Source organism: Lynx canadensis, chromosome A1 (assembly GCF_007474595.2).
Source record: "Lynx canadensis isolate LIC74 chromosome A1, mLynCan4.pri.v2, whole genome shotgun sequence".
Lineage (NCBI taxonomy): Eukaryota > Metazoa > Chordata > Mammalia > Carnivora > Felidae > Lynx > Lynx canadensis.
In genome coordinates, this window is record NC_044303.2 from 116,522,197 (window position 1) to 116,547,976 (window position 25,780).

The window sequence follows — 25,780 nt, forward strand, 5'->3', positions numbered from 1 at the left end:
GTAGGTTGCAGAACCGCCGCGCCCAGCCACGTCCCGGCACGCGGGCGGGCCGAGTCGCCCCAGGGCGGCCATCCCAAGCAGCCCCCCCGGTGCCCTCAGCTCCAGGCGCTGGGCTCCTCCACTCGGAAAGGCTGGAGGCGCCAAGCAGGAACCGCCCTGCCCCCTCGCCTGTCCCAGCCCCCTACCCCCTCCCAAAGAGCAGGCGGCAGATAGGTTACACAATCTCACCTGTCCCAGAGGTGGCGACCGCTCTAGTGACTGACGCTCCGCTCCTCCAACCAGAGACTGCGAGGAAGGTGGGGACTAGGCGAGACTGATTGCTTCATTCCTCCAATCCCCGTGCAGCAACTCTCCGGCCGCAGTCTCGGCGTCTGGCGGAGAGCGACAGGTGGGAGCTTGGTAACCTCTGTGCCTCTTGCATCCTTAACGTATAAGCCTCACCAAGCTCAGGGTGAATTCTACTCCAAATCTCACTAATTCTGGCGGGTCGTCACCTCAGCCGTCATTTTAATCAGAAGTGGAAATTCCCCAACCCTTTCCCGTCACCTCAGACGGGGGCGGGATGAATGGTACTATTGCCTGCCAATTGTACCACGCGACGTCCTGTGACAAAGTGATCGACACTTTATGGCGCCAATGAAGCCTCCCCTTGTCAGGGGTCACTATGACTGACCACAAGGCCAACTAATCCACTTTAAGGTCGTGACGCGATGGTTACAGAGGTTGACCAATAGATGTAGAAAAAGACCGGAAGTCGGCGCGTGGGGACTAGGAGGCGGGTGTTCGCAACCGCCTAGGCCTGCGCGGGTCAACGCAGCTTGGGGGCCGCGAGCCAGCAAGCGGCGCGTGACGAAGAGCCTGAGCGACGGGTCACCTTGTCCAATGATCTGCAGCCGCTGGGGAACTGCAGCCAGTGGCGAGTGTGAGGGGCGGGAGGCAGCAGGTTAGGCAGTGAGAAGTTAGTGGCGCTGCTGGGACGGGGGGAAGGAGAAGCTTCTTCCTCCTGCTGTTCCTCTCGTTCCCGGGATCGGCGGCGGCGGTGGCTGCGGGTGACTCGGCAGCGTCTCCGGCTCCGCGTGCGAACCATGCTGACCGATGGCGGAGGCGGCGGCACCTCCTTTGAGGAGGACCTGGACTCGGTGGCTCCGCGATCCGCCCCAGCCGGGGCCTCGGAGCCGCCTCCGCCGGGAGGGGTCGGGCTGGGGATTCGCACCGTGAGACTCTTTGGGGAGGCCGGGCCCGCGCCTGGAGTCGGTGGCGGCGGCAGCGGTGCGGCCGGAGGGGACGCGGCGCTGGATTTCAAGTTGGCGGCGGCGGTGCTGAGGACCGGGGGTGGAGGTGGTGCCTCTGGCAGCGACGAGGACGAGGTGTCCGAGGTACGCTTCCAGGACCCCCGTCTCCCATACAGTGTGAGGCATGAATTCTCTTTGGGCCAGCATAGGGTCGGGGCCACCTTCTCGCTCCCCCGGCGTTCTTTGACAGCGATCGGCTCCATGGCGGCAGTGGCAGCGGTGCGGGCCTAGTGCGCCCTCAGCTTACTCTTCAGCCGGCGGCTCGAGCCGGACCGGTTCCCGTCACCATCCGTAGACCCACAATGGGGAGTCCTTTGGTCTCCAAGCTTCGCGCGGGAACAAGGACTCCTCTGGCTACCTCCCGCCCACCCCGCTTTGGAGATGGGGGGGCGGGGTCTTGCCTGAGTCCCTGCCCTTGGTACTGAGAGAGAGAGAGAGAGAGCGAGAGAGAGAGAGAGAGCGAGAGCGAGAGCGAGAGCGAGACAGAGGGAGAGACAGACCGAGAAACCGAGTTTGCTAGCTGCAAGACCATTTCCACTATATGCCCGTGCCCAAAGTTGAGTTGTCTGACATTTATTTGCCTTGTGCCTTACCTGTGTATGTAAGAAGACTTCTTAATTTCCTTTTTTACTTTGAAACTGGTTAGTATGAAGAAGCTCTCTGCTTTTACTCTGAAAAAGCACGTGAGCCTTTCACCTGGGACCTTTTGTGAAGTTATGCAGGAAAAGGAAATTCCAGTGCATCTTTGAGCTTCGGAATAGTTGGGTAGATGAAGTCTGTAGGTTTTTAGGCTTGGGGAAGGTGAAACCCTGGACACCTTTTGCAGAGATTAATGATTAGATCCTTCATTTCTTTTAACTCTTTAACTCTTAACTGTGTGTTTTTAGGTCTGAGCAACATGGGATGCAAGGCATCATTATCTTTTGGGCTTTAGGGAAAAAGGAGATATTTTATGTATGTACTTTTTTCTCTTGACCATGACTTGGATATGGTACTGTTCCTTTATGGCTATTGTTCTAAGTGCTCAAGAGTATTCTGTTTTGGTTCTAAGGTGCCTGGTTCATTCCCCTATGACCAATTATTTTAACCTCTGATCTTGGTGTTAAAGTACAGAGATTTCTCTGTGTACAACTATCCTGGCTGTTGTATTTGAGAGGAATAAGAAACTATTTGTGAGTTGCTGAATACAGTTAGTGCCTTGTCTTACCATTCTACCATTGTCTTACCATGCCTGAACAGGGGTTCATTTAGATTTAAAACCTTAGTACATTTTCATTCCAACATTTTGCTTTGGAAAAAGGGGTGTGGGATGTAAGGGAGCTAATCCCTTGAATGTCCATATCTTTGAATTTCACTATAAGTAACTTCTAAGCCAAAGTGGGACAGAATTTTATTTGAGTACACAATTATGGGGAGAGTCTCTGGAGCACCTCCACTCTTGTACTTATGGAAGGCTTTCTTTTATCCTTTCAATGGAAATTGATGACTAGGAACCTCAAACACATGTACTTTTTACCTAGGAAATAAGTGGGAATTTCTTTAGACTCTAAACATTAGAGGTTTTTTTTTGTTTGTTTGTTTGTTTGTTTAACTTGTTAGACTGAAAAGGTTTGCTTTGGTCTAAATGTGATGTCCTTGATTTTCTGGACCATTTTCACATAATCATCATAAGTGAGATAAAAGATCACTAATTCACATAAATAATATTTTTACATAAATAGTATTTTTTTACATAAATATATCTGGGAAATGAGCTTTTGTAGTAACCATTTCTGTAAGGCTTGTACACACACACACACACACACACACACACTCTCAGTCTCTCTTTCTGTCTCTACCTTACTGTATTTCATTTGGAGTCTCCCTACCATGCGATTAAAGCTGTGGGCAGAATCCACAGCTCTTTGGTTTTTTGATGTTTATTATGGAAGTTATATATTCATGATTCTTTTACCCATTTAGGCTAATGGTAGAAGAACTTATTTTTCTGTTACTTAACTGTTCTGTGCCTAAGAAAAATTTAGGTATTTAAGTGTATATGGGTGAGTCTCATTTTGTGTCTAGGAGACCCAGAGGCTTTACCAAGGTCTAAGATGATGGTCAGTGTGTATATCTTTCTTAACCTGTGGGGAAAGGAAATTTTGTTTCTATGTCTTTTTTCTCCCATACCATATAAAGAAGAAATTCCTGGAGTATCTAGTCTCTCCTGTACAGTGTGTGTGGTAGACTACAATCTCTGTGGGAGTGAAATGAAATATCTTCTCCCATATTATTGCCTTTAAATTCCTGGTATGAAGAGACCATAATGTTCTTCAAAAAACACTCACCCAATTGGCATTTTATGAATAATCCTAAAATCTTTTTTTTTCACCTTCCCTAGATGTTTTAGAACCAAGTATTTAGAATCTAGACATCCAGAGAAAAGTTATTTTACAGTTTGAGAGTAAACTTTGTCGTGTTCCCCCAATAGGGCAGGACTTGGTGAGAAATAAGTAAGAAATGTGGAGGCTTAGTGTATTTGCTTGAGAATAAGTCGAAGTTCTATACATTTGGTGTACAGAGGCATAGATACTCCAAGGACCTTTTTTTAAATTCATTATTAGAGCCAATAGATTTGAAAAAACAGGCTGTTTTTCCTTGCTGGCTAAGTCAAAAAACCTAGTTTCTGGAAGGAGTTTGAGTATTTTTGTAAAATTTTTATTAGAATGGTACCACCTTACAGAATACCACCATTTGGGATCTTTGGTTCTTGTTTTAAACATTCGTGGAGTGCCTGGTAGCTCAATTGGTTAAGCATCTGACTTTGACTCAGGTCATGATCTCGCAGGTTCGTGAGTTCGAGCCCTGTGTGCAGCACTGTGCTGACAGTTCAGAGCCTGGAGCCTGCTTCAGATTCTTTGTCTCCCTCTCTCTCTGCCCAGTACCCACCCCCCATCAATTCTCCATCTCTCTCTGTCTCTCAAAAATGAATAAATGTTGAAAAAAAATTTTAGGGGCATCTGAGTGGCTCAGTCACTTAAACATCCAACTCTTGATTTCGGCTCGGGTCATGATCTCAAAGTTCGTGAGTTTGAGCCCCACATAGGGCTCTGTGCTGGCAATGTGGAGCCTGCTTGGGATTCTCTCTCTCTTGTCTCTCTATCTCTCTCTCTGTCCCTACCCTGCTTGCTCTCTCTTTCAAAATAAATAAATAAAATTTTAAAAAAATTTCGGCGCCTGGGTGGCGCAGTCGGTTAAGCGTCCGACTTCAGCCAGGTCACGATCTCGCGGTCTATGAGTTCGAGCCCCGCGTCAGGCTCTGGGCTGATGGCTCGGAGCCTGGAGCCTGTTTCCGATTCTGTGTCTCCCTCTCTCTCTGCCCCTCCCCCGTTCATGCTCTGTCTCTGTCTGTCCCAAAAATAAATAAAAACGGAGAAAAAAAAATTAAAAAAAAAAATTTTAACATTGGTAAATACCTGTTTTGTATTTCTTCAGGCATAGCAAGCATGTTCCTTAGCTGTCCAAGGCCTTGAATAGAAATTGGAACTTGCGTTGGATGCTATTAAATGTACCCATTGTTCAGAACAGAGGTCAGGTTGGAAAAAAAAATTTAATATTTATGTATTTTGAGAGAAAGAGTACAAGCAGGGGAGGGGCAGAGAGAGAGGGAGAGAGAATCCCAAGTAGGCTCCAAATTGTCAGCGCAGAGGCCAACTCAGGGCTCGGACCCATAAACTGTGAGATCATGACCTGAACTGAAATTAAGAGTCAGATGCTTAACTGATTGAGCCACCCAGGAGCCTCTATAGTGTTTTGATTTTTTTTAAGTAAAAAGAAGAAAATTCCTAAAGAAAAGACTCTTGTAAGATTTATGACTTTTAATTTTCTCTCATAAGGATGTGTGCATATACTGTATATATTGTTAAGTTATAAAAATCATATAGTCTCCTGGTGAAAAATTCAGCAGTATAGGTAGAAGATATAACATGCAAAGTAAAAGTCATTCTCATCCCCACTGACCCTTCAAATTTCATTTTTCAGTGACAACCAGTATTAAAATTTTTCTTTCAGAAATTTTCTAAGCCTATATAAGCCTATGTATGTGTGTGTGTTTCTTCATATATACACACTGTAGAAACAAATATCCAGTTAGAAAGCATAGCTTGATATCATATTGAGGCTTTTTTCTTATCTTGAGGCAGGTGCCATATTTACAGTTATGCAAAAGCACACTAAAACTGTATACAGCAATTTATAGCAAAAGCTTTGTAGGGAATTTTTTTCCTGAAAATTATTTTTAGAGGCAAAAGTATAGGCATACGGAATTTCCATTTTGATTTTCTCTAGTTGGAGAAGAGATGTGTCATTTCCTTTGGAGTTTCTTATCATTTATAATCTAGAGCAAGATTTCTCAACAGTAACCTATTGATATTTTAGTCCAGATAATTCTTATTGTGGGGGGCCATCCTGGGTATTAACAACATACCTTTACCCACTAGATGCCAGTAGAACCCATCCAGTTGTGACAGCCATAAATGTCTGCAGACATTGCTAAATGTCTCCTGGGGACAAAATCACCCCTGGTTGAGAACCACTGGTCTAGGGGCCACTCTTATCGACAGGGATGGCAATTTTGTCATGAATACTCTGTATTCAAACTTTAGGTAAACAAGGTGAGTCAGTACTTTTAATAGCATCTCAAGGCTTATGCTCATAATCTGGACAAGAGAGAAATTGAAAAGTAGTGAAAGGTTTAATGCTGTCAATTTTCTGTAGTAAATTTATCATTTGGGCGAAATTTCACTTAAAATACTATATTATTGTTTAAAAATTTATTCTTAAAAATTAATTTCTAAAAAATCTTTGTGGGGACTTTATTCAAGGTAGGAGGGGCTTTATTCCATAAATTATTAATATTAGTGATAACATATGAAATATAACTTAAAAATATTTTTAATGTTTATTTATTTTGAGAGAGAGGAAGACAGATCTTAAGTGAGGGAGGGACAGAGAGAGAGGGAGACACAGAATCTGAAGCAGGCTTCAGGCTCTGAGCTGTCAGCACAGAGCCCAATGTGGGGCTCGAATTCACAAACTGTGAGATCATGACCTGAGCAGAAGTCAGATGCTCACCCAGCTGAGCCACCCAGGTGCCCCTAGGAAATATAACTTTGTATTCTAGTGAGCAAATTTTGGAGACATAGGAAATGTTTACATAAGGCAAAGTTATATGTTATCACTGTAACAATTTGTTACATTGCATGAGTATCAACCTTGCACAAGTTTCATTCTATAAAGCCTTAAGGCTTTACATATAAAATGATGTGTTGATAAATATGATTATATGAATGGTGGGCCAAACCAGAGTTGATTGGATTTGGGCAGAGCAAAACCTTATTGTGAAGTGTGAAGGATGTAGGGGTTTTCTTTTGGTTGTTATTTAGTACATTACATTGGGTGATTACATGCATACAGTTTATGAGTCACGGTGACATAAAGGAAAATACAGTGAAAAGTCTTGATCTAACTCCTGCTCCCAAGTATCCTGCCCTCTACACTTTGAATGTCTTTTTTTTTTCCTTTCAGAATTTCTTTATGGAAATACAAACATGTATTTTTATTTTCCCTATTGTGATACAAAAGATAACATACTCTTCATGTGAGATTTGTAAGTGGTAAATTTGAGAAGCACTTTAGACTTAAACAAAATTTTTTTTTAACCTTCATTTTTTGAGAGACAGAAAGAGAGCACAGCAGGGGAGGGGCAGAGACAGAATCCGAAACAGGCTCCAGGCTCTGAGCTGTCAGCACAGAGCCTGACATGGGGCTCGAACTCGTGAACTGTGAGATCAGGGCCTGAACCAAAGTTACTTAACCGACTGAACTACCCAGGTGCCCCTAGACTTTTTAATCTAATCAGAGTGATAAAATATTTTAAGAATGAAGCGTTGGAAATGAGTTTAAGCACATTCCTTTTTGAGTCTGTCTGGTAGTGATCTGATAATGTACTAGATGACCTCTGAAAATCACTTCTGGTCTTCTGATTTAGTGATAGATAAGATAAATAAAATATTTTGCTTTAAAGAAAGCAAAGCAGGGGCGCCTGGGTGGCGCAGTCGGTTAAGCGTCCGACTTCAGCCAGGTCACGATCTCGAGGTCCGGGAGTTCGAGCCCCGCGTCAGGCTCTGGGCTGATGGCTCGGAGCCTGGAGCCTGTTTCCGATTCTGTGTCTCCCTCTCTCTCTGCCCCTCCCCCGTTCATGCTCTGTGTCTCTCTGTCCCAAAAGTAAATAAACGTTGAAAAAAAAATTTTTTTAAATAAAAATAAAAATAAAAAAAAAAAAGAAAGCAAAGCAGTTTTTTAAAAAGTATTAGTCTTGAGTTGGCAAGTAAAAGAAAAAAAATGAGAAGTCTACCATTTTTTGTTTTTGTTTTTGTTTTTGCTTTTTGCCTAATTTACCTTCCTAGAGAACCAAAGGTATAAGAAATTCTTTTTTTTTTTTACCAATTATAAATTAACAATTTCAGTATATCTATTTTTATGAACCTTATTGTTTTCAGTTTTTCTCTCTTGTTGCTTGTCTGTAAAGTCATAGAATCTTGGTGATAATCCTGCCTCATCTCATTTTTAGGTAACTGCTACCATTTATTGAATGCATATTATATGCCAGTACCATACTAGATACTTTCGTTATTTTATGTAATCATTTCAACACCCCTTTGAGGTAGGTATCTGCATTTTTAGAGATGAATAAATGTAGGCTCAGAGAAATGATGAATCCGTAAAACAAACAAACAAAAAAATGGTTAAAATGTTTCATAGCTAGTAAATGGTAAAGCTAGGATTTATTTTTTTAATGTTTTTATTTATTTTTGAGACAGAGAGAGACAAAGCATGAGCAGGGGAGGGGCAGAGAGGGAGGGAGACACAGAATCCGAAGCAGGCTCTAGGCTCTGAGCTGTCAGCACAGAGCCTGACACGGGGCTTGAACTCACGGACTGTGAGTTCATGACCTGAGCCATGGTTGGATGCTTAACCAACTGAGCTACCCATGCGCCCCACCTAAGATTTAAATCTAGAACTCATGCTATTGTTTTGCTTCTTCAGATTAAGAAATAGGCAGTTTTGGGTTACAACATGCTCTTTCTCCAATAAATGCTTACTTAGTCCCTATAGAAGTTATTGTTTATCTAAAGTGAAATGAGAAAAGTAAGGATAGCATAGTGAGTTTCTCGTAAAGGTACTTTTTCCTACTTTTTTTATATTTTGAGAAAATGCACTTCTTACTGTTACAAAATGAATTTTTAAAATATCCATATTTGACCAACTATCACATTAGAAACTTCGTGTTGGGGCTCTGGGTAAAGCCTCACAAGTCTGGAAACAGTTGAGTTAGTGACTTGTCCAGGATCACACAGCTAATTCATAGTTGAAATAGGTTATATGACTCCCGTTCTAGTTATCTTACTTGTCCTGCTCTTTCTTTTCCAATGGATTGTACCAGTGAATTTAATTAGTTGCTTAAGACATGCCTATCTCAAACTAGCACATAAACCATAGTTGGCCTTGTTGGAAAAGTTTTATATTATTTAATGAAATTGGTGACTGCCGTATAGATCATTATATTAAAAAAGGCTATTAAAAGTACACCACTGTGGTGCCTGGGTGGCTCAGTTGGTTAAGTGTCTGACTTCGGCCTAGGTCATGATCTTGCTGTTCCTGATTTTGAGCCCTGTCAGCTGTGCTGACAGCTCAGAGCCTGGAGCCTGTTTCATATTCTGTGTGTCTCCCTGTCTCTCTCTGTCCCTCCTCTGCTCATGCTCTCTCTCTCTCAAAAATAAATATTTAAAAAAAAAAAAAATTTAAAAAGTACACCACTTGAGTATAGGAGGAGCACTATTCTAAGGTAGTTTTGTAATTGAATTTATTTGAAAAGTTCAGGCCTTGTCATTATTCATCTTAAAATAATTAAATAAATATTAAAACTACTGATATGGAAAGGCATATACCCAACTTTGCACCTTTGTCAGTTTGGGAAACATTGGTTTTGTATATTGTTACACTCTAATTAATTTGTAGAAATTAAAACCGGTATGCTATTCTGTTGGTAGTTAATGACAGTGTGTAGTTCCTGTGAATGAAGATCATTTGTCTTATGATGATTGACTGGTTTACCTTTCTTCTGGCCAACTTTACCTAAACCAGAAAGAAAGTAAAGTTATATATATATATATATATATATATATATACACATATACGTATATATATACATATGTATATGTATATGTATATATATATATGGCTGTATTTTATTTGCTAGACTGAAATTTAGCAACTGTTTGTCAAAGAACACATTTCATCTTTATCCTTTTTTTTTTTTTAATGTTTATTTTATTTTTGAGAAAGAGAGAGTGCGAGCAGGGGAGAGGCAGAGAGAGAGTGAGACAGAGGATCTGAAGCAGGCTCTGTGCTAACAGCAGAGAGCCTGATGCGGGGCTCAAACTCACAGCGAGGTCATGACTTAAGTCGCTGTTGGATGCTTAACTGACTGAGCCACCCAGGCATCCCTGATCTTAATCCTTTACGTATATTTCTGTTCTCCTAAAAATTTTTCCCTTAGTGGATATTTGCGGTAGTAGAGTGTTTTTGTTTTGTATTCTTTTATTTTGTTTTGTTTAAAGTAGATACCCAGCGTGTCCTGGCTATTTGATTCACCTGCAATGGTGTGCAGTTTTGAAAAGACAAAGGCAAGTATACCCCCCAGGGATTAGCTCTAAGAGCCAAAGAATTGTACAGGAGAGCAGTTTATTAAGTTGTCAAGGTAAATTTGATTTAACTGTTTGTATGAGGACAGTTAGATCGAGAACACTTTTTTTTTGTTTTTGTTTTGTGTGTGGTAGAATATAAATAGACAACATTTACCATTTTAACCATTTTTTTGTTGTTTTTTTTTTTGTTTGTTTTAGTTGTGTTGGAATGTACCTAACACAAAATTTACCATTTTAGCCATTTTAAAGTGTACATTTTAGTGGCATTAAGTACATTCATGTTGTGAAACCATCAACAGCAGCCATCTCTAGAATGTTTTCATCTTCCCAAACTGAGATTCTGTATTCATCCCCATCTGCCCTTCCTCAGCCCCTACCAACCACAGTTCTACTTTCTGTATAAATTTAACTACCCTAGGTACGTGAAGTAAGTGGAATCATACAGTATTTCTACTTTTTTTTTTTTTTTAATGCATGCTGGGGAGAGGGACAGAGGGGAGGGGGGAGAGAGAGAGAGAGAGAGAGAGAGAGAGAGAGAGAAAATCTTAAGCAGGCCCCATGCTCAGTGGGGAGCCTGATGTGGGGCTCAATCCCACGACCCTAGGATCATGACCTGAGCTGAAACCAAGAGTCAGTCGCTCAGCTGACCATGTCACTCAGGCACCCCACAGTATTTCTACTTTTGTGACTGGCTTATTTCACTGAGCATTGTGCGTTCAAGTTTCATTCATGTTGTAGCACAAGTCAGAATTTCATTCCATTTAAAGGCTGAAAACCATACCATTGTATGTATATACCACCTTTTTTTATCCATTCATCTGTTGATGGACACTTGGATTGCTTTTACCTTTTGGCTGTTAAGAATATGCTGCTGTGAGGGGTGCCTGAATGGCTCAGTTGGCTAAGCATCTGACTCCTGATCTCGGATCAGGTCATGATCCCACAGTTGATAGGACCAAACCTCACATCAGGCTCTGCACTGACAGCATGGAGCCTGCTTAGGATTCTCTCTCTCCCTCTCTCTCTCTGCCCCTCTCCCAACTTTGCACATGTGTGTGCACACACACTTGCTCTCTTTCTCTCTCTCTCTCAATAAATAAACTTGAAAAAAAAAAAAAAAGAGGGGTGCCTGGGTGGCTCAGTCAGTTTAAGTGTCTGACTTTGGCTCAGGCCATGATCTCACGGTTTGTGAGTTTGAGCCCCAGGTTGGGCTCTGCTGACAGCTCAGAGCCTGGAGCCTGCTTCGGAATCTGTGTCTCCGTCTCTCTCTGCCCCTTCCCCACTCATGCTGTTTCTCTCTCTCAAATATAAACAAACATTAAACATTTTTTAAAAAATAAAAAAGAAGAATATGCTGCTGTGAACATGGTTTACAAATACCTGTTCAAGTCCCTGCTTTCACTTCTTCTGGGTATATACCTGGTAGTGGGATTGCAGGATCATTTAGTAATTCTATTTTTAATTTTTTGAGGAATCACCATACTGTTTTCCAAAACAGCTATACCATTTCACATTCCCATCAGAATTGCACAAGGGTTCCACTTTTCACACATTCTAGCCCATACTTTCTATTTTGTTTTTGATAATGGCCATCCTAATGGGTGTGAAGTGGTATCTCATTGTGGTTTTAATTTGCATTTCTCTAATGATTCCTGATGTTAAGCATCTTTATGCGCCTTTGGCCATTTGTATATCTTTGGAGAAGTGTCTTTTCAAATCTTTTCCCCATATTTAATTGGGTTGTTTTTTCATTGTTTAATTGTAGATGTTCTTTGTGTATTAATCCTTTATCATTTATCTAATTTGCACCTACTTTTTTCCATCCCATGAGTTGCCTTTTTACTCTGCTGGTAGTGTCCTTTTGTGCCTAAACATTTTGAATTTTGATGAAGTCCAATTTACTTATTTTTTTCTTTTGTTTGTGTGTTTGGTGTCATATCCATGAAGTTGTTGCCAAATCCGGTGTCATGAAGATTTTCTCCAATGTTTTCTTATAAGAATTTTATAGTTTTATCTCTTACATTTAGGTCTTAGATCTATCTTGAATTAATTTTTGTTTACAATGTAAGGTCAGGGCCCTACTCCATTCTTTTTTGCATGTAGGTATCCATTTTTTTCAGCACCATTATTTAAAAGACATCTCCCCCATTGAATGGTCTTGGCATCCTGTTGAAAATCAATTGGCCATATATTGGAGGGTTTATTTCTGGCCTGTCCTATTACATTGGTCTGTTTTATGCCAGTATCCCACTCTTTTGATTATTGTAACTTTTGTAGTAAGTTTTGAAATCAAGCAATGTTGGTCCTCCAAATTTGTGCTTTTTCAAGATTGTTCTGGCTATTCAGGGTCCCTTGAGATTCCACAAGAATTTTAGGATGAGCCTTTGTATTTCTGCAAAAATTGCCCTTGGGCTTTTGATAGGGATTGCTTTGAGTCTGTAGATCACTTTTTGAGTGGGAACAAGTTTTAGGTTTTTTTGTTTGTTTGTTTTAATTTTTTAACATTTAATTATTTTTGAGATGGAGAGAGAAAGAACACAAGCAAGGGAGGGGCAGAGAGAGAGACACACACACACAGAATCCGAAGCCGGCTCCAGGCTCTGAGCTGTCAACACAGAGCCTGACTTGGGGCTCTGCCTCCCAAACTGCAAGATCATGACCTGAGCCGAAATCGGAGGCCTAACTGACTGAGCCACCCAGGGACCCTTGAGTGAGAACAAGTTTTGATGCAAATCTTATGTAATTTTTTTTATCAGATTAGATATAGCAAATCAAAAGGTTTGAGTTTGACAAAATAATAAAAATCATGTATAATAGGGAGAGACTGTGTGAGCACTAAGTGATGGCTTCCCTAAAGCCTTGAACCCAGTTAACATGGTAATGTTCTGAGTAGATGTTTCTGTAGTATAATCCTTTTTTTTCCTTGATTTGTCCTCATATTGACTAATTTGTGATTGATCACAATGCTTCATATATTGATTAAATGCTAGGAAGAATACATTTTATCCTTTATATCATTAGAGATGAGTTCAGTTTTGTAACACTTATCTCAATATGGTATTAAAGCTAGATAAATGAACCTGTAGTATTTTCTTTAATGATGTGGAATTGAAAAAAATTTCACATGTGCTTTTTATGATATCTGAGTCAGAAAATAAAGGTTTGGCCACATCAGTTGATACTTCGAGAGGTACACTTTGGAAGGGCTTTCAGCTCTTATCAGTTTCTAATTAATTTTTTTCTGTTTATTTTTCTTCTGCTACATCTGTACATTTTTATTTTTGCCTTTTAAAAATTGTACAGTCACTAAATTCAGCAACATATGTGAAACAAAATATCATTATTAAAGAGCAATCCCAAAAGGGGAAATAATCCAATTATATTGGATACATTATCTTTGTTACTTTTTATTTTGATATAATTTCAAATTTACTAGGAAGTTGCAACAATAGTACGGAGAACTCCTCCCATATATTCTTTACCCAGACTCACCAGTTGTGTCCATATTGTCCTATTCTCTCTCTCTATGTAAACAAATAAGCAAATAATTTATTTTCTGAATCATTTGAAAATAGGTTGCATGCATCATGCTTCTTTACCCTTAAATTCTTCAGTGTACATTCCCTACATATTCTCTTACCTAACCACAGTGCATTTATCAAAATAAGGAATAATAAGTTTCTGAGGTACTTTTCAAATTCTAATTCCTAAAGTTTTAAAAATTGAAATATAATCCAATATCATAGGATCACTCTTTATGTACAATGCAGTGGTTTTTAATATATTCACAAAGTTGTACAACTATGATCATTATCTATTTGAAAGAATTTTCATCACCCCCCCAAACGTCTCCATTAGCAGTCATTTTTGTGTCCATCTTCCTACTCCCACCCCGCTTTCCTTGATAATCACTAATATGATTTTGTGTCTGGATTTGCCAGAGACAGTGTGGGTATTTCATATAAATGGAATGGTACAGTTGTTCCTCGCTTCTTTCACCTAAGATATTGTTGCCAAGATTTATACATGTTGTATGATGTATCAGTATTTCATTGGAAAAATATTCCATCTTGTGGATATACCACATTTTGTTCATCAATTATTTCTACATTTTTGTTCATCAATTATTTCTACATTTTGGCCACTATAAATAATGATGCTGTGTAGATTTTTGTACAAGTTTTGCATGAACATTTCTTTTCAGTTCTCTTGGGTGTATGCCTAAGGAGTAGAATTGCTAGGTCATATAACTCTGTGTTTAACTTTCTGAAGAACTGCCAAGCTGCTTTTTATGCTGCTGCACCGTTTTACATTCCCATGAGGGTTCAACTTCTCTACAACCTTGGTCACTTTTTTTGTTTGTTTTTTATTTATTCATTTTGAGAGAGGGAGAGAGCAGGGGAGGGGCAGAGAGAAAATCTCAAGCAGGCTCCTGAGCTGTCAGCACAGAGCCCAACACACAGCCCGGTCCCATCAACCTTGAGATCATGACCTGAGCCAAAATCAAGAGCAGGGAAGTCCAATCCACTGAGCCACCCAGGGGTTTTCCCCCTCCCTTTAAAAAAAAAAAAAAACAGCCATCCTAGTGGGTATGGAGTGGTATCTCATTGTGGTTTTGATTTGCATTTCCTCAGTAACTAGTGAAGTTGAGTATCTTTTCATGTGCTTATTTGTGTATCTTTGGAAAAATGCCTATCTTTTCCCCATTTCTTGTTTGGGTTATTTGCCATATTGTTGAATTGTAAGTGTTTTTTATATATTCTGGGTACTAGTCCCATATCAGGTACATGATTTGCAAATGTTTTCTCTCATTCTATAGGTTGTCATTTCACTTGTTTGTGTACTTAACAATTTTAAGTTTTGGAGAAGCTCAATTTTTATATTTATCTATTTTTTTTTTCTTTTGTTGCATGTGCCTTTGGTGTCATGGCTAAGAAACTATTGTGTAATCCAAGGTCATGAAGATTTATGTCTGCTGCTTCCTTCTAAGAGTTTTATAGTTCTAGCTCTTACATTTAGGTCTTTGATCCATTTTGAATTAACTTTTATATAAGGCCTGAGGTAGAGGCCCAGCCTCATTCTTTTTTTTTTTTTTTTTTTTAATGTTTACTTACTTATTTTTGAGAGAGAGAGAGGGAGAGGGAGAGAGAGGGTTATTTTGAGAGAGGGAGGGAGGGAGGGGGAGGGGCAGAAAGAGAGGGAGAAAGGGAATCCGAAGTAGGCTCCACACTGTCAGTACAGAGCCAGATGTGGGGCTTGAACCTATACAAACTGTGAGATCATGACCTGAAGGATGCTTAGCTGATGAGCCACCCAGGTGCCCCAACCTCATTTATTTGAATGTGCATAACCAATTTGTCCCAGCACCATTTGTTGAAAAGACTGTTTTTTTCTTCATTGAATTGTCTTGACACCCTTGTCAAAAATCAGTTGTCTGTGGATGTGAGGGTTTGTTTCTGTTAAATTCCATTTGTGGATGTCTTATGTTGCATATTGTAGCTTTTTGCAGTAAGCTTTGAAATTGGAAAGTGTAAGTCCTCCAACTTTGTTCTTTTTCAAGATTGCTTTTGCTATTCTGAGTTACCGGATATGGTCTCGTTCTCTTTTTTTTTTTGTTGTTTTTAATTTTTTTTTTTCAACGTTTATTTATTTTTGGGACAGAGAGAGACAGAGCATGAACGGGGGAGGGGCAGGGAGAGAGGGAGACACAGAATCGGAAACAGGCTCCAGGCTCTGAGCCATCAGCCCAGAGCCCGACGCGGGGCTCAAACTCACAGACTGCGAGATCGTGACCTGGCTGAAGTCGGACGCTTAACCGACTGCGCCACCCAGGCGCCCCTGGTCTCGTTCTCTTGATCTGGTACTCAGAAGAGTTTGATAGGGAGTATTTAATATGCTATAGAATTTGTGGTCACACACAAAAGCTCCCCACTTCTTCCATTAATAATATTCTAGCTCTTGAAATTTCTACCCCTTTTATACATACTTTTTTTCAAACTGGAGGAACAACTCATGTGATTTAAACCTGTGTTTGCTAGGCTATGACAAGAGCAAGTTGTCATAATATTAGTGTTTGATTTTTTTCATGTGTCCTCTTCTGGACAAACCATGGATATATGTTTGAGAGGAAGAAAACTGAAGTGGGAGGAGGTGGTTGGTTTCGGTAGTTGTAATGTGAATGCACCTGAAATAGACTATAGTCTGTGTGAAAAATATGGACAGAATTTCTTTTTTCAGGATAATAGAGATAAATGAATAAGTGGAATAAAATATAAACCATAGTAATTACAGTTTTTGCATCTGGTATCTTCTAACAACTACTTAAGAGGTGTGATTCCAATATTTAAGTAACATACAATTTGCTTGACACCTAAGCCAGCGTTATCACCTATGTGATTAAATTGCAAAAACAAATCTTAGATGTCACTGCTCAAATGGCTGCAATTATATTAAATTATTAGTTATTTTGACTCTATGAACAGGGAGAGTTTGTACTATATTTTAGTACCTATTTTACTAAGGATTTGATAAAGAAAAGTTTATTTTCTTTTAGTTTGAAGAGGGCATTATTTAAGGCTATAGTTAACTCAGGTGCATGGATTTGACCTCTTATCCTCCTATTATTTAGAATAATGGGGTGGTAGAGTTTTAAAGGTACTTTGTTGTGTATTATCTCCCCTGCCCCCTGCCCTTTTTGTAAGTATGTTTCGCACCTAGCATGGAGCTCACCGTGGGGCTTGAACTCAGTACCCTGAGATCAAAACCTGACCTGAGATGATGAGTTGGATACATAACTGACTGAGCCACCCAAGTGCACCATTGTGTATTATTCCCTTGTTGCTAATCTGTAACAATCGTTGACTCATTCTCTAGAAAAGAAAGTCAGAGTTTAGTTTAGGGTAGGACCTCTTCTTGAACTCACATCATGCATAATAAAATTATGTCTTTTAGAAGTTAGAGTCCTTGGCAGTCTGTTTAATTCTGGTTAGTATTGTAGAGTAGAGTTGTTCATTTAACAATAATTTATATAGAGGCTACTATTTGATAAGCTTTGTGCTGGGGTTTGGAATTACAAAGATGAAAAACTTCGGTCTCTGCCCTTAACAACATCAGCATTTTCACAAGCATGAACATTTCAGGGAACTTACTAAAACAAGGTAAATTATTTATTCAAATTATATTTGACCTTGCAAAATCCTTTCACATATTAACAAATTATATTTAAGTGTGTCAAGGCATTGTGTACTTTAATTACATTAACTCTTTTAATATTTTCATGGTTTTGTGACAGTCCAGGATCTTAAACACAAATGTATGGGACACTATCCTGTGTAAGTTGGATGATCATTATGAAGGTTGATGTTTGGATGTCTTATTTCAGGAGTTTGATGAGTTTCAAGTGGCAAGTTTAAAGGGGCAATGATTAAAAATGAAAGGATACAAAGTCCATCAGCATAAGATTATTTTGTGCTCATATTTAAGCAAAACCACAACTGCTTCATTATGTTCTATAAACTCTCTAAGCATGTCCTGCTTCAGAGCATTTGGCATTTGCAGGTTGTTTTCTCAGAAACTTTCTTCTCTTAGTTATCCATGTGGCATCTATCTCTTACTTCTTTTAGCAGTCTGCCAAGATGCCTTCTAACTGCCTACTATACGTCTGCACCATAAACATCTCAGGGTCACCAATTTTAATTCTGAACCCATCATTTCCCCCTCCACCCCTATCTCCCCCTGCCCCTTTGTAAATTACATTGCCCTAAAGTTAGTTACTGTAGTCAGACCTCAGAGCTCACATCTGCTCTTTCTTCTCATTATACACATTTAAGCAGACACTGAGTCCTGTAGGTTCTTTCCTAACATCTTGTTTATTTGTCCCTATTTCTGAATCCTTAATGCTCTGCCATAAATAAAAACATCATCTTTCACTGGCAGTTATTTCAGTAATCCCTGACTCTGTCTACCTCCAAGAGTATACCTCTCTAATTCTTCCTCTACCCTGCTATCAGAGTAAATTCTGTAATGGCAGTTCAGTCATGTGACTCTTGACAAAAAGCCTTCTCATTTCTTAGAGAAAGGATAAATCAAATTCTTTGATGTGGCATACAGTGTTATTTAGGATTTGGCTTCTGTCTAGTTTTTCAACTCTGTCCTTTTTTTTTTAGAGTGAAAGAGAAAGAGAGCAAGCACGAGTGGTAGTGGGAAAGAGAGAAAATCTTAAGCAGGCTCCAGGCCCAGTGTGGAGCTGAACATGGGGCTTGATCTCAGGGCTCTGGGATCATGACCAGAGCCGAAGTCAAGAGTTGGATGCTTTACCAACTAAGCCCACCCCAACTCTATCCTTTTTGTGCCTTACTTTATTTGCTTTTTGTATTCTATCCATACCAAGTTGTTGTAGTTCTCTGAACATATCAAGCTATTATAGGCCTTGCTTTAATTTGCTTCTACTGCTTTGGCTTCTAGAATTATAATAATAGCTAGTATATGCTGAGTGCTTATTGTCCACTGGGTTAAGTACTTAACCTATATATTATCAAATAAACTTAACCAGTACCATTTGAAGATAGCAATATTTATAGATATTTACAGTTTACAGATGAGGAAACTGAAGCTTAGAGACATTGTGTAACATACACAAAAGTCATATATCTAGTTGATGATGGAGCCAGGATTTGAATTCAACTATCTTGGAACTTAAAGCCCATGTTTGTAACTACTGCTATACACTGATGCTGCTGTCATTGATGTCCCTCTTCCCCATCCTGTTGGATACCTTCTTGTTCCAGAGTTGTCATCTCTAACTCCTTTCCTTCATTACTACCCTAGGTGGAATTGACCATTCCTTCTTCTGTGTTCCCATGTTGTCTGTATATAACTATTACAGCATACATAATACTTTATTGCATTTACTTGATTGTCTTAATGAGCAAGAATCATGTCTTGTTTGTTTTTGTCTTATTTGTTTTTGTGCTGCCAGTATACAGTAGAATGTTTGGCACATAGTAGATGCCTGATAAATGTTGAATGAATGTGTCTGTAGTGCTTAATATGCTCAGGTTACTTGTTAGCCTAAGATGAATATAATGGATTCTATATTATTTTTGTGGAGTAGAGAGTATGAGTATAGGAAGGAAACTGACCTTAATGATAGTAGTAGTGGTAATATTAATAAGAATAATAGCAACTAATATTTGTTGAGCAATTACCATGTGTTAAGCCCTGTTGTGAAATTTTAGATACAGTATCTTGCTTACTCATCAATAACCCTGTGATGTAGTTACTGCTCTCCTTATTTTATAGTTGAGGAAAATGAGTTTAAGAGAAGGAGAACAAGTTTGCTAAGATCACACTATGAGAGATGAAGTGGTATTCTAAGAGTCCTTACTCTTAGTCATTATTCTTTCTTCCCCTTACTAGTATTAATTGGAGGTTTATGGGTGTTTGAGGCTCCTTTTAATTTATTAAAATCAATTATTTCTTTCAAGCGTTGAATGCTTATTTTCTATTGGGATAATGAGTAGAAGCCAGGACTTCGTCTAACTGTGGGGAAAACAGGAAGTTTTTCCTTTCAACAGTAAGATTTTCTTGGCTTTAACTGCCATATACTTCATTCCTTGTGACTTTTCTAATGACTTTGTGAGCAGTCTTCTTTTTAAAAAACCTGTTGTGGCACATTTTGTTGTATACGTGTTGTATGTATGCATTAGAAATAATGCAGTTTTGGGTGTCACAAATTACTAAATGAAAGCATAATTTGTCTTAAGACTCTGGCAGAGAAGTGTTAGTGGGTTTGATAATCTTGATTACATTTATTTTATTTAGACAAGTTTTTTCCTGACATTACTGTTATTGCTAAATTGAGGTATTACCATACTTGTAGTTTTTTTTTTTATTTACTTAACTGGTTAGTATTTGTTTTAGTTATACTCCATTGTTTGTTTATTATAATTTTTTAAATGTTTATTTATTTTCAAGAGAGAATGAGCAAGAGAGGGGTAGAGAGAGAAAGGGAGACAGAGAATCCAAAGCAGGCTCCTCTCTGTCAACACAAAGCCTGTTGCAGGGCTCGAACCCACCAACCATGAGATCATGACCTGAGCTGAAGTCAGAGGTTCAACCAACTAAGCCACCCAGGCACCCCATTATACTCCATTGTTTAGAAGATTCGCTTAATACAGTTTGGTGTAGTAAAAAAGGGTATGAGTTTTGGGGTCCAAAATACGTGGCTTCAGATACCTGTATGGTTATGTGATCTTGGGCTAGTCCCTTAATTTTTCTGAGTTTCAGTTCCTTAAAATGACGATCAGTTAGTCTACTTCATCGAGTAGGTAAGATGATTGAATGGAATAACATATGGAAAATGCTGATAGATATGAGGCATTTTATTAATGGTAGCCTATTTTTTTAAAAGCACTTGATTCATGGGAGCTTTTGTTTTATTTTTTTTAGAGAATGAGTGAGAGGTCCACGTAAGCAGGGGAGGGGCAGAGAGAGAGCAAGCTCCATGCCCAGTGCTAAGCTGATGTTGGGCTCAGTCTCACAACCATGAGATCATGACCTGAGCCAAAATCAAGAGTCAGATGCTTAACTGATTAAGGCATCCAGGCGCCCCTATTTTTTTTAAATAGCAGATTTATCATTATTATTATTATTATTATTAATTTTAAAGTAGACTCCATGCCCAATGTGGGGCTTGAACTCACTACCCTGAGGTTAAGAGTTACATGCTCTATCAGCTGAGCCTGCCAGCCCCCTTAAGTAGCTATTATTTTTAAGACCTTCCTTTCTGCCATCTTTCATTAGAAACTTAAAAAAAAAAGTAGATTCTATATTAAAAGTGTAGTTTAGAAGTTAAGTTTTTGTAACTGAACAAAGTGAAGTTAATTTTCTCCAGCTTTAACTTAGAATTAGGAAAAGCACAATGGTTCTCTCTTGTGCTGTGTGAAACTAATCAACTTCAGAAATCCGAAGATACTGTTGCCTTTTTTTTTTTAATGTTTATTTATTTATTTTGAGAGAGAAAAATAGAGAGCAAGCAGGGGAGGGGCAGAGAGAGAGGGAGACAGAGAATCCTAAGCAGGCTCCATAGTCATTGCAGAGTCCGATGCGGGGCTTGAGCTCATGAACCATGAGATCATGACCTGAGCTGAAACCAAGAGTGGGCACTTAACTGACTGAGTCACCTAAGTGCCCTACCATTGCCTTTTTTTGAGAAAAAGATGTGGGTCTGAATTTGGCAATACAGTTTTCCTTGTAGAAAGAAACTTGAAAAGCATATATGTTAAAGAATACAGCCTTTTTTGTTCCAGTATTCCAAGATGTTTTTGCTGATTTTATTGGGCCTTACAGTATCAGCAAAACTCATTCCTACATTTATCATTATTTGGTCCTAAATTGCAACTGTATTACTTTCTCCCTTTGAATACATCTTGGGGCATATTTGTGGTTGAAACTTTTGAATACTGTGTTTTTTGCAAAAAGAAATTGCTATGTCCTTCAGTAATTATCTCTTGGAACACTGATCCATCCTTTTTTGCCCTTCCAAGTAGAAATCAATAGTAAGCCACCTACATTCTAAAATTGGTGTAAATGCTGATTCTGGCTTAAAGTAGAGGGCTTACTTTGGGGAAAAGTAAGACATATTGGTCTATCCAAATATAAATTGTACAAAAGTGAAGAGAAATAGCAAATAGATTTTTAAAAAATTTTCAGATGTTTAAAATGTTTTATTTAGCTTTCCATTTTATTTATTTATTTATTTATTTATTTATTTAAAAAAGTTTATTTATTTATTTGTTTGTTTTGAGGGAGAAAGCGCAAGCAGTGGAGGGGTAGAGAAAAAGGAGAGAGCAAGGATCCCAAGTAGGCTCCACACTGCCAGTGTGCAGCCCAATGTGGGGCTTGAACCCACCAACTGTGAGATCATGACCTGAGCCAAAGCTGGACACTTAACCTACGGAGCTACCCAGGTGTCCCTTAGCTTTACATTTTAAATGATCAAATCTGAACCTCTTAAGGGAGCTCTATTTTTGAAAGTTTGTGAGGAAAAGGAGTATAAAAAATTTAGCCTTCCCTTGAGCTTTCTCATAGCTCCAGTTGGAATTCATGGGAGTGATGATTACTCTTAAAGTTAGCAGGAACAAAATTTGTGGCTACTAATATTTTAGTCTCTAACTCAAAATACAAATTTATTTAACATGTTTAAGAGAAAAGCTTCATAATTTATTGTTACATTAACAGGTGTTCTATGCAAAACAATGTGTTTTCAACTTATATTTGAGAGCTTGATAGTCTTTATTTGATATAACCACGTGACTGGAGAATATATAAACAAACATATATATGTGCATTTTTTATGATCGAATGTTTCTTTTTTCACTAACTTTTTACCTCTTAACTAGCAGTTGCTCTTTCCAGAAATATACCTTAGAGAAAGTAGCAGTTGGTTCTTGACGAATATATAGGTGAGGTTTTATTATTTTGCTTTTATAAGTCTTTTTTAAAACACTAATATCATAAAAGTTTTAATTATAATACTGCTTACTTAAACTTGTTAACTTTTAAAATCTTATTTATTATTTTTTTATGTTTATTTATTTTTGAGAGAGGGAGAGCAAGAGAGAGAGAGACAGAGTGTGAGCAGGGGAGGGATAGAGAGAGAGGGAGACACAGAATCTGAAGCAGGCTCCAGGCTCTGAGCTGTCAGCACAGAGCCCAAGGTAGGGGGCTTGAATTCACAGACCGCAAGATCACGACCTGAGCTGAAGTTGGACACTTAGCTGACCGAGCCACTGAGGTGCCCTTTTTTATTTTTTGTGGAATTGAGTTTTGGCCAAAGCATAGCTGGGTTAATGGTTTTTCTAACTAGATTTTGGTGATGTAACTGACATCATTTTTTTCAGGTGATAATATAATAGTTGAGTCTGTGGTTAATTTTCCTGTTAACTGTTGCTGTCCGGTTGTTCATTTCTGAAATGTCAAATGAGGTAAAAAATAGGAGAAAATGCTTGTTTCTGTTTTCCTTCTTGCCCTCCTTTGCATAAATTCTAGTTGAAGAGACTATAGTTACGTTTTTTAAAAAGAAGGGAGGGAGAGAAAAAACTTTTGGGAAGGAAGACTTAAAGTATTTTTGCCTTTAGCATTTATAAAAGATTACTTATAAAAAAACAACAGTTTTTGTGAACCAGAATTCCTCTCATCTTTTTACTTCAACCGTTTATTTTTGTACCTAATCAAAGATAGAAAAAAAAAGTTTGCAATCTTTAAGACGTGAAATAAACTTTATGGGTGCCTGGGTAGCTCGGTTGGTTGAACATCTGACTTTGGCTCTGTTCATGATTTCACCGTTTGTGAGTTCGAGCCCTGTGTCAGGCTCTGGGCGGACAGCTCAGACCCTGGAGACTGCTTCAGATTCTGTCTCCCTCTCTCTCTGCCCTTCCTCCACTTGCATTCTGCCTCTCTCTCTCTCTCAAAAACAAATAATCATTAAAAATTAATTTTAAAAAGGCTTGAAATAAACTTTATTGTCATTGGCAAAAACAGTACCATTATAAGTGGAAGTTTCATGCTTTGTTGCTCAGTGTAGTTGCTGGATAGAGATGAGCTATGTAACTGTCACTGGGCAGTAGAGACATTTCTGTGATCCTTTAGCTGTATATAAGATAAAAACCCATGAGCCTTCTGTATTTATACATGATAAGGACTAATTTAACTAGATCTAACATTATTTTGGACTTATCCATTTTATAGACCTGTTTTTGGGGACTATCTCACCAAGCCTTTTATGTTAAATATACAGAATTTGTCTAATTTAGTATTTCCATAGAGCTATAGATGGTTTTCATGTTGGCTGACCAGATATATTTTGAGATAATGCTATTGCAATCTGAATTATAAGTGTATGTATTTCAACAGGTTTATCAGGTGAGATATTTATGAACTGCCAAAAGCAAGCCACCAAATTTCCCAAAGTAATAGACATAACTGGATATTTTTTACTTTTATTGAGTGCACATTGAGACAGGCTTTTAAAGTTTTGAAGAAGGGGGTGCCTGGCTGGCTTAGTCGGTTGAGTGGCCGACTTCAGCTCAGGTCATGATCTCACAGCTTGTGAGTTCGAGCCCCACGTTGGGCTCTGTGCTGACAGCTCAGAGCCTGGAGCCTGCTTCAGATCAGTGTCTCCCTCTCTCTCTGCCCCAACCCACTCACATTCTGTCTCTCTCAAAAGTAAATAAACATTAAAAAAAAATTTTTTAACAAAAAAATAAATAAAATTTTGGAGAAGACAAGACAAAGGATATATTAGAGTTGAGTGCATTTTGGTACCTCTGATTGACATAAATGTATTCAGATCATTTGTGTATATAGTTATGTATAATTATTAACTCATTCTGAGAAACTTAACACTTTTCTCACAAGTGTTGTAGATATTTAGAATTTGATCTTTTGGGCCAGCATTTAAATATAAAATGCCTAAAACTACACTTGAAAATTCAAGTGATCATCACAGGAAAAATTATAGCTATGCGAAGTGATGGAACTTGTTGTGGTAATCATTTAGTATATACGTACATGAAATCATTATGTTGGACACCTTAAGCTCATAAAGTCTTGTATGTTAATTATATCTTAATGAAATTGAAAAAGTTAATAAAATGAAAAAAAAGGAATTCAAGTGAGCGCTGATGAAAATGTATCATGTGAGATTCTTCATGAATATCACTCTTCCAGTTTGAAAAGGCATAGAATATAGACACTGGTGAGTCACAGGACAAAAGAGTTATAATTACATAAAATTTTAAAAATTACATTTATATAGTGTTTTATTATTTTCAAGTTATTTTACCTTATTTCATCATTTCAGTAGCATTGTAAGATAGGTAGGGCAGGTATTACCTTTGTTGATTGAGGAAGAAATGGAACGTCAGAAACACAGAAAGTGACAGCTTAACATCACACATAGTGCCTGATGAAACTGATACTTCAACCTAAGTCTCCTGATCTCTAGTACAGTATTCTTTCCATTATGTCATGTTGCCTGATTGAAACTTGAATTTACATGCATTTTAAGATGTAGGAGAATTAAACTGAGTAAGTTGTTTTATGAATTTTAATTTTTGGAGAGAGGTTGTAAGCCTTTTGAAGGCATGGGACACATCTCTATTTTGTGTTTTTCTTTCAAAGTTGATTCTTCCCAAGCACTTAGGCATGTGCTGTCTTGTGTATGTGATACTAACATTACTGACATCCAGGATGACATTGCTACTGATGTTCTCTCCTTCTCTTGGTGGTGACCAGATAGACCATGAGCAAATCAACTTTTGCATGTTGTTATTCAAATCTCTCCCCGATTGTTCTGTGTAGCCTAAAGCTGTAGTTGTACTTTAGATACTTTATAGTTTTTAAAAAAATTGATCTAAAGTTTACCTTACCATAAAATTTAGCATTTTAAAGTGTACAATTCAGTAGTTTTTTAGTATATTTACAAGGTTGTACGGCAACCTTCACCAGTATCTAATACCAGACATTTTCATTATTCCAGAAAGAAACTTGAGACCTGTTAGTACTCACTCTCATTCCTCCCTCTCTGACTGACTCTTCAGTTAACCACTAAATTACTTTCTATCTCTATAAATCTGTTTCTGTTGGCCATTGCATGTAGGTGGAACCATACAATATGTGACTTCTTGTTTCTTCTTTCATTAAGCGTAGTATTTGCAAGGTTCGCCTTGCATTCTATAG

The 25,780-nt window shown here is 38.6% G+C and overlaps 1 protein-coding gene across 1 annotated transcript in view; it reads left to right on the forward strand.

The window, feature by feature from the left end:
* The first annotated feature begins 951 nt into the window (after positions 1–951).
* Positions 952–25,780, forward strand: part of LOC115516758 (ankyrin repeat and KH domain-containing protein 1-like) — a 134,055-nt gene continuing 109,226 nt past the window's right edge. The window contains 1 exon segment of the mRNA XM_030319737.1: positions 952–1,376. Coding sequence (XP_030175597.1) covers positions 1,086–1,376 — 291 coding nt within the window. The 5' untranslated portion in view covers positions 952–1,085.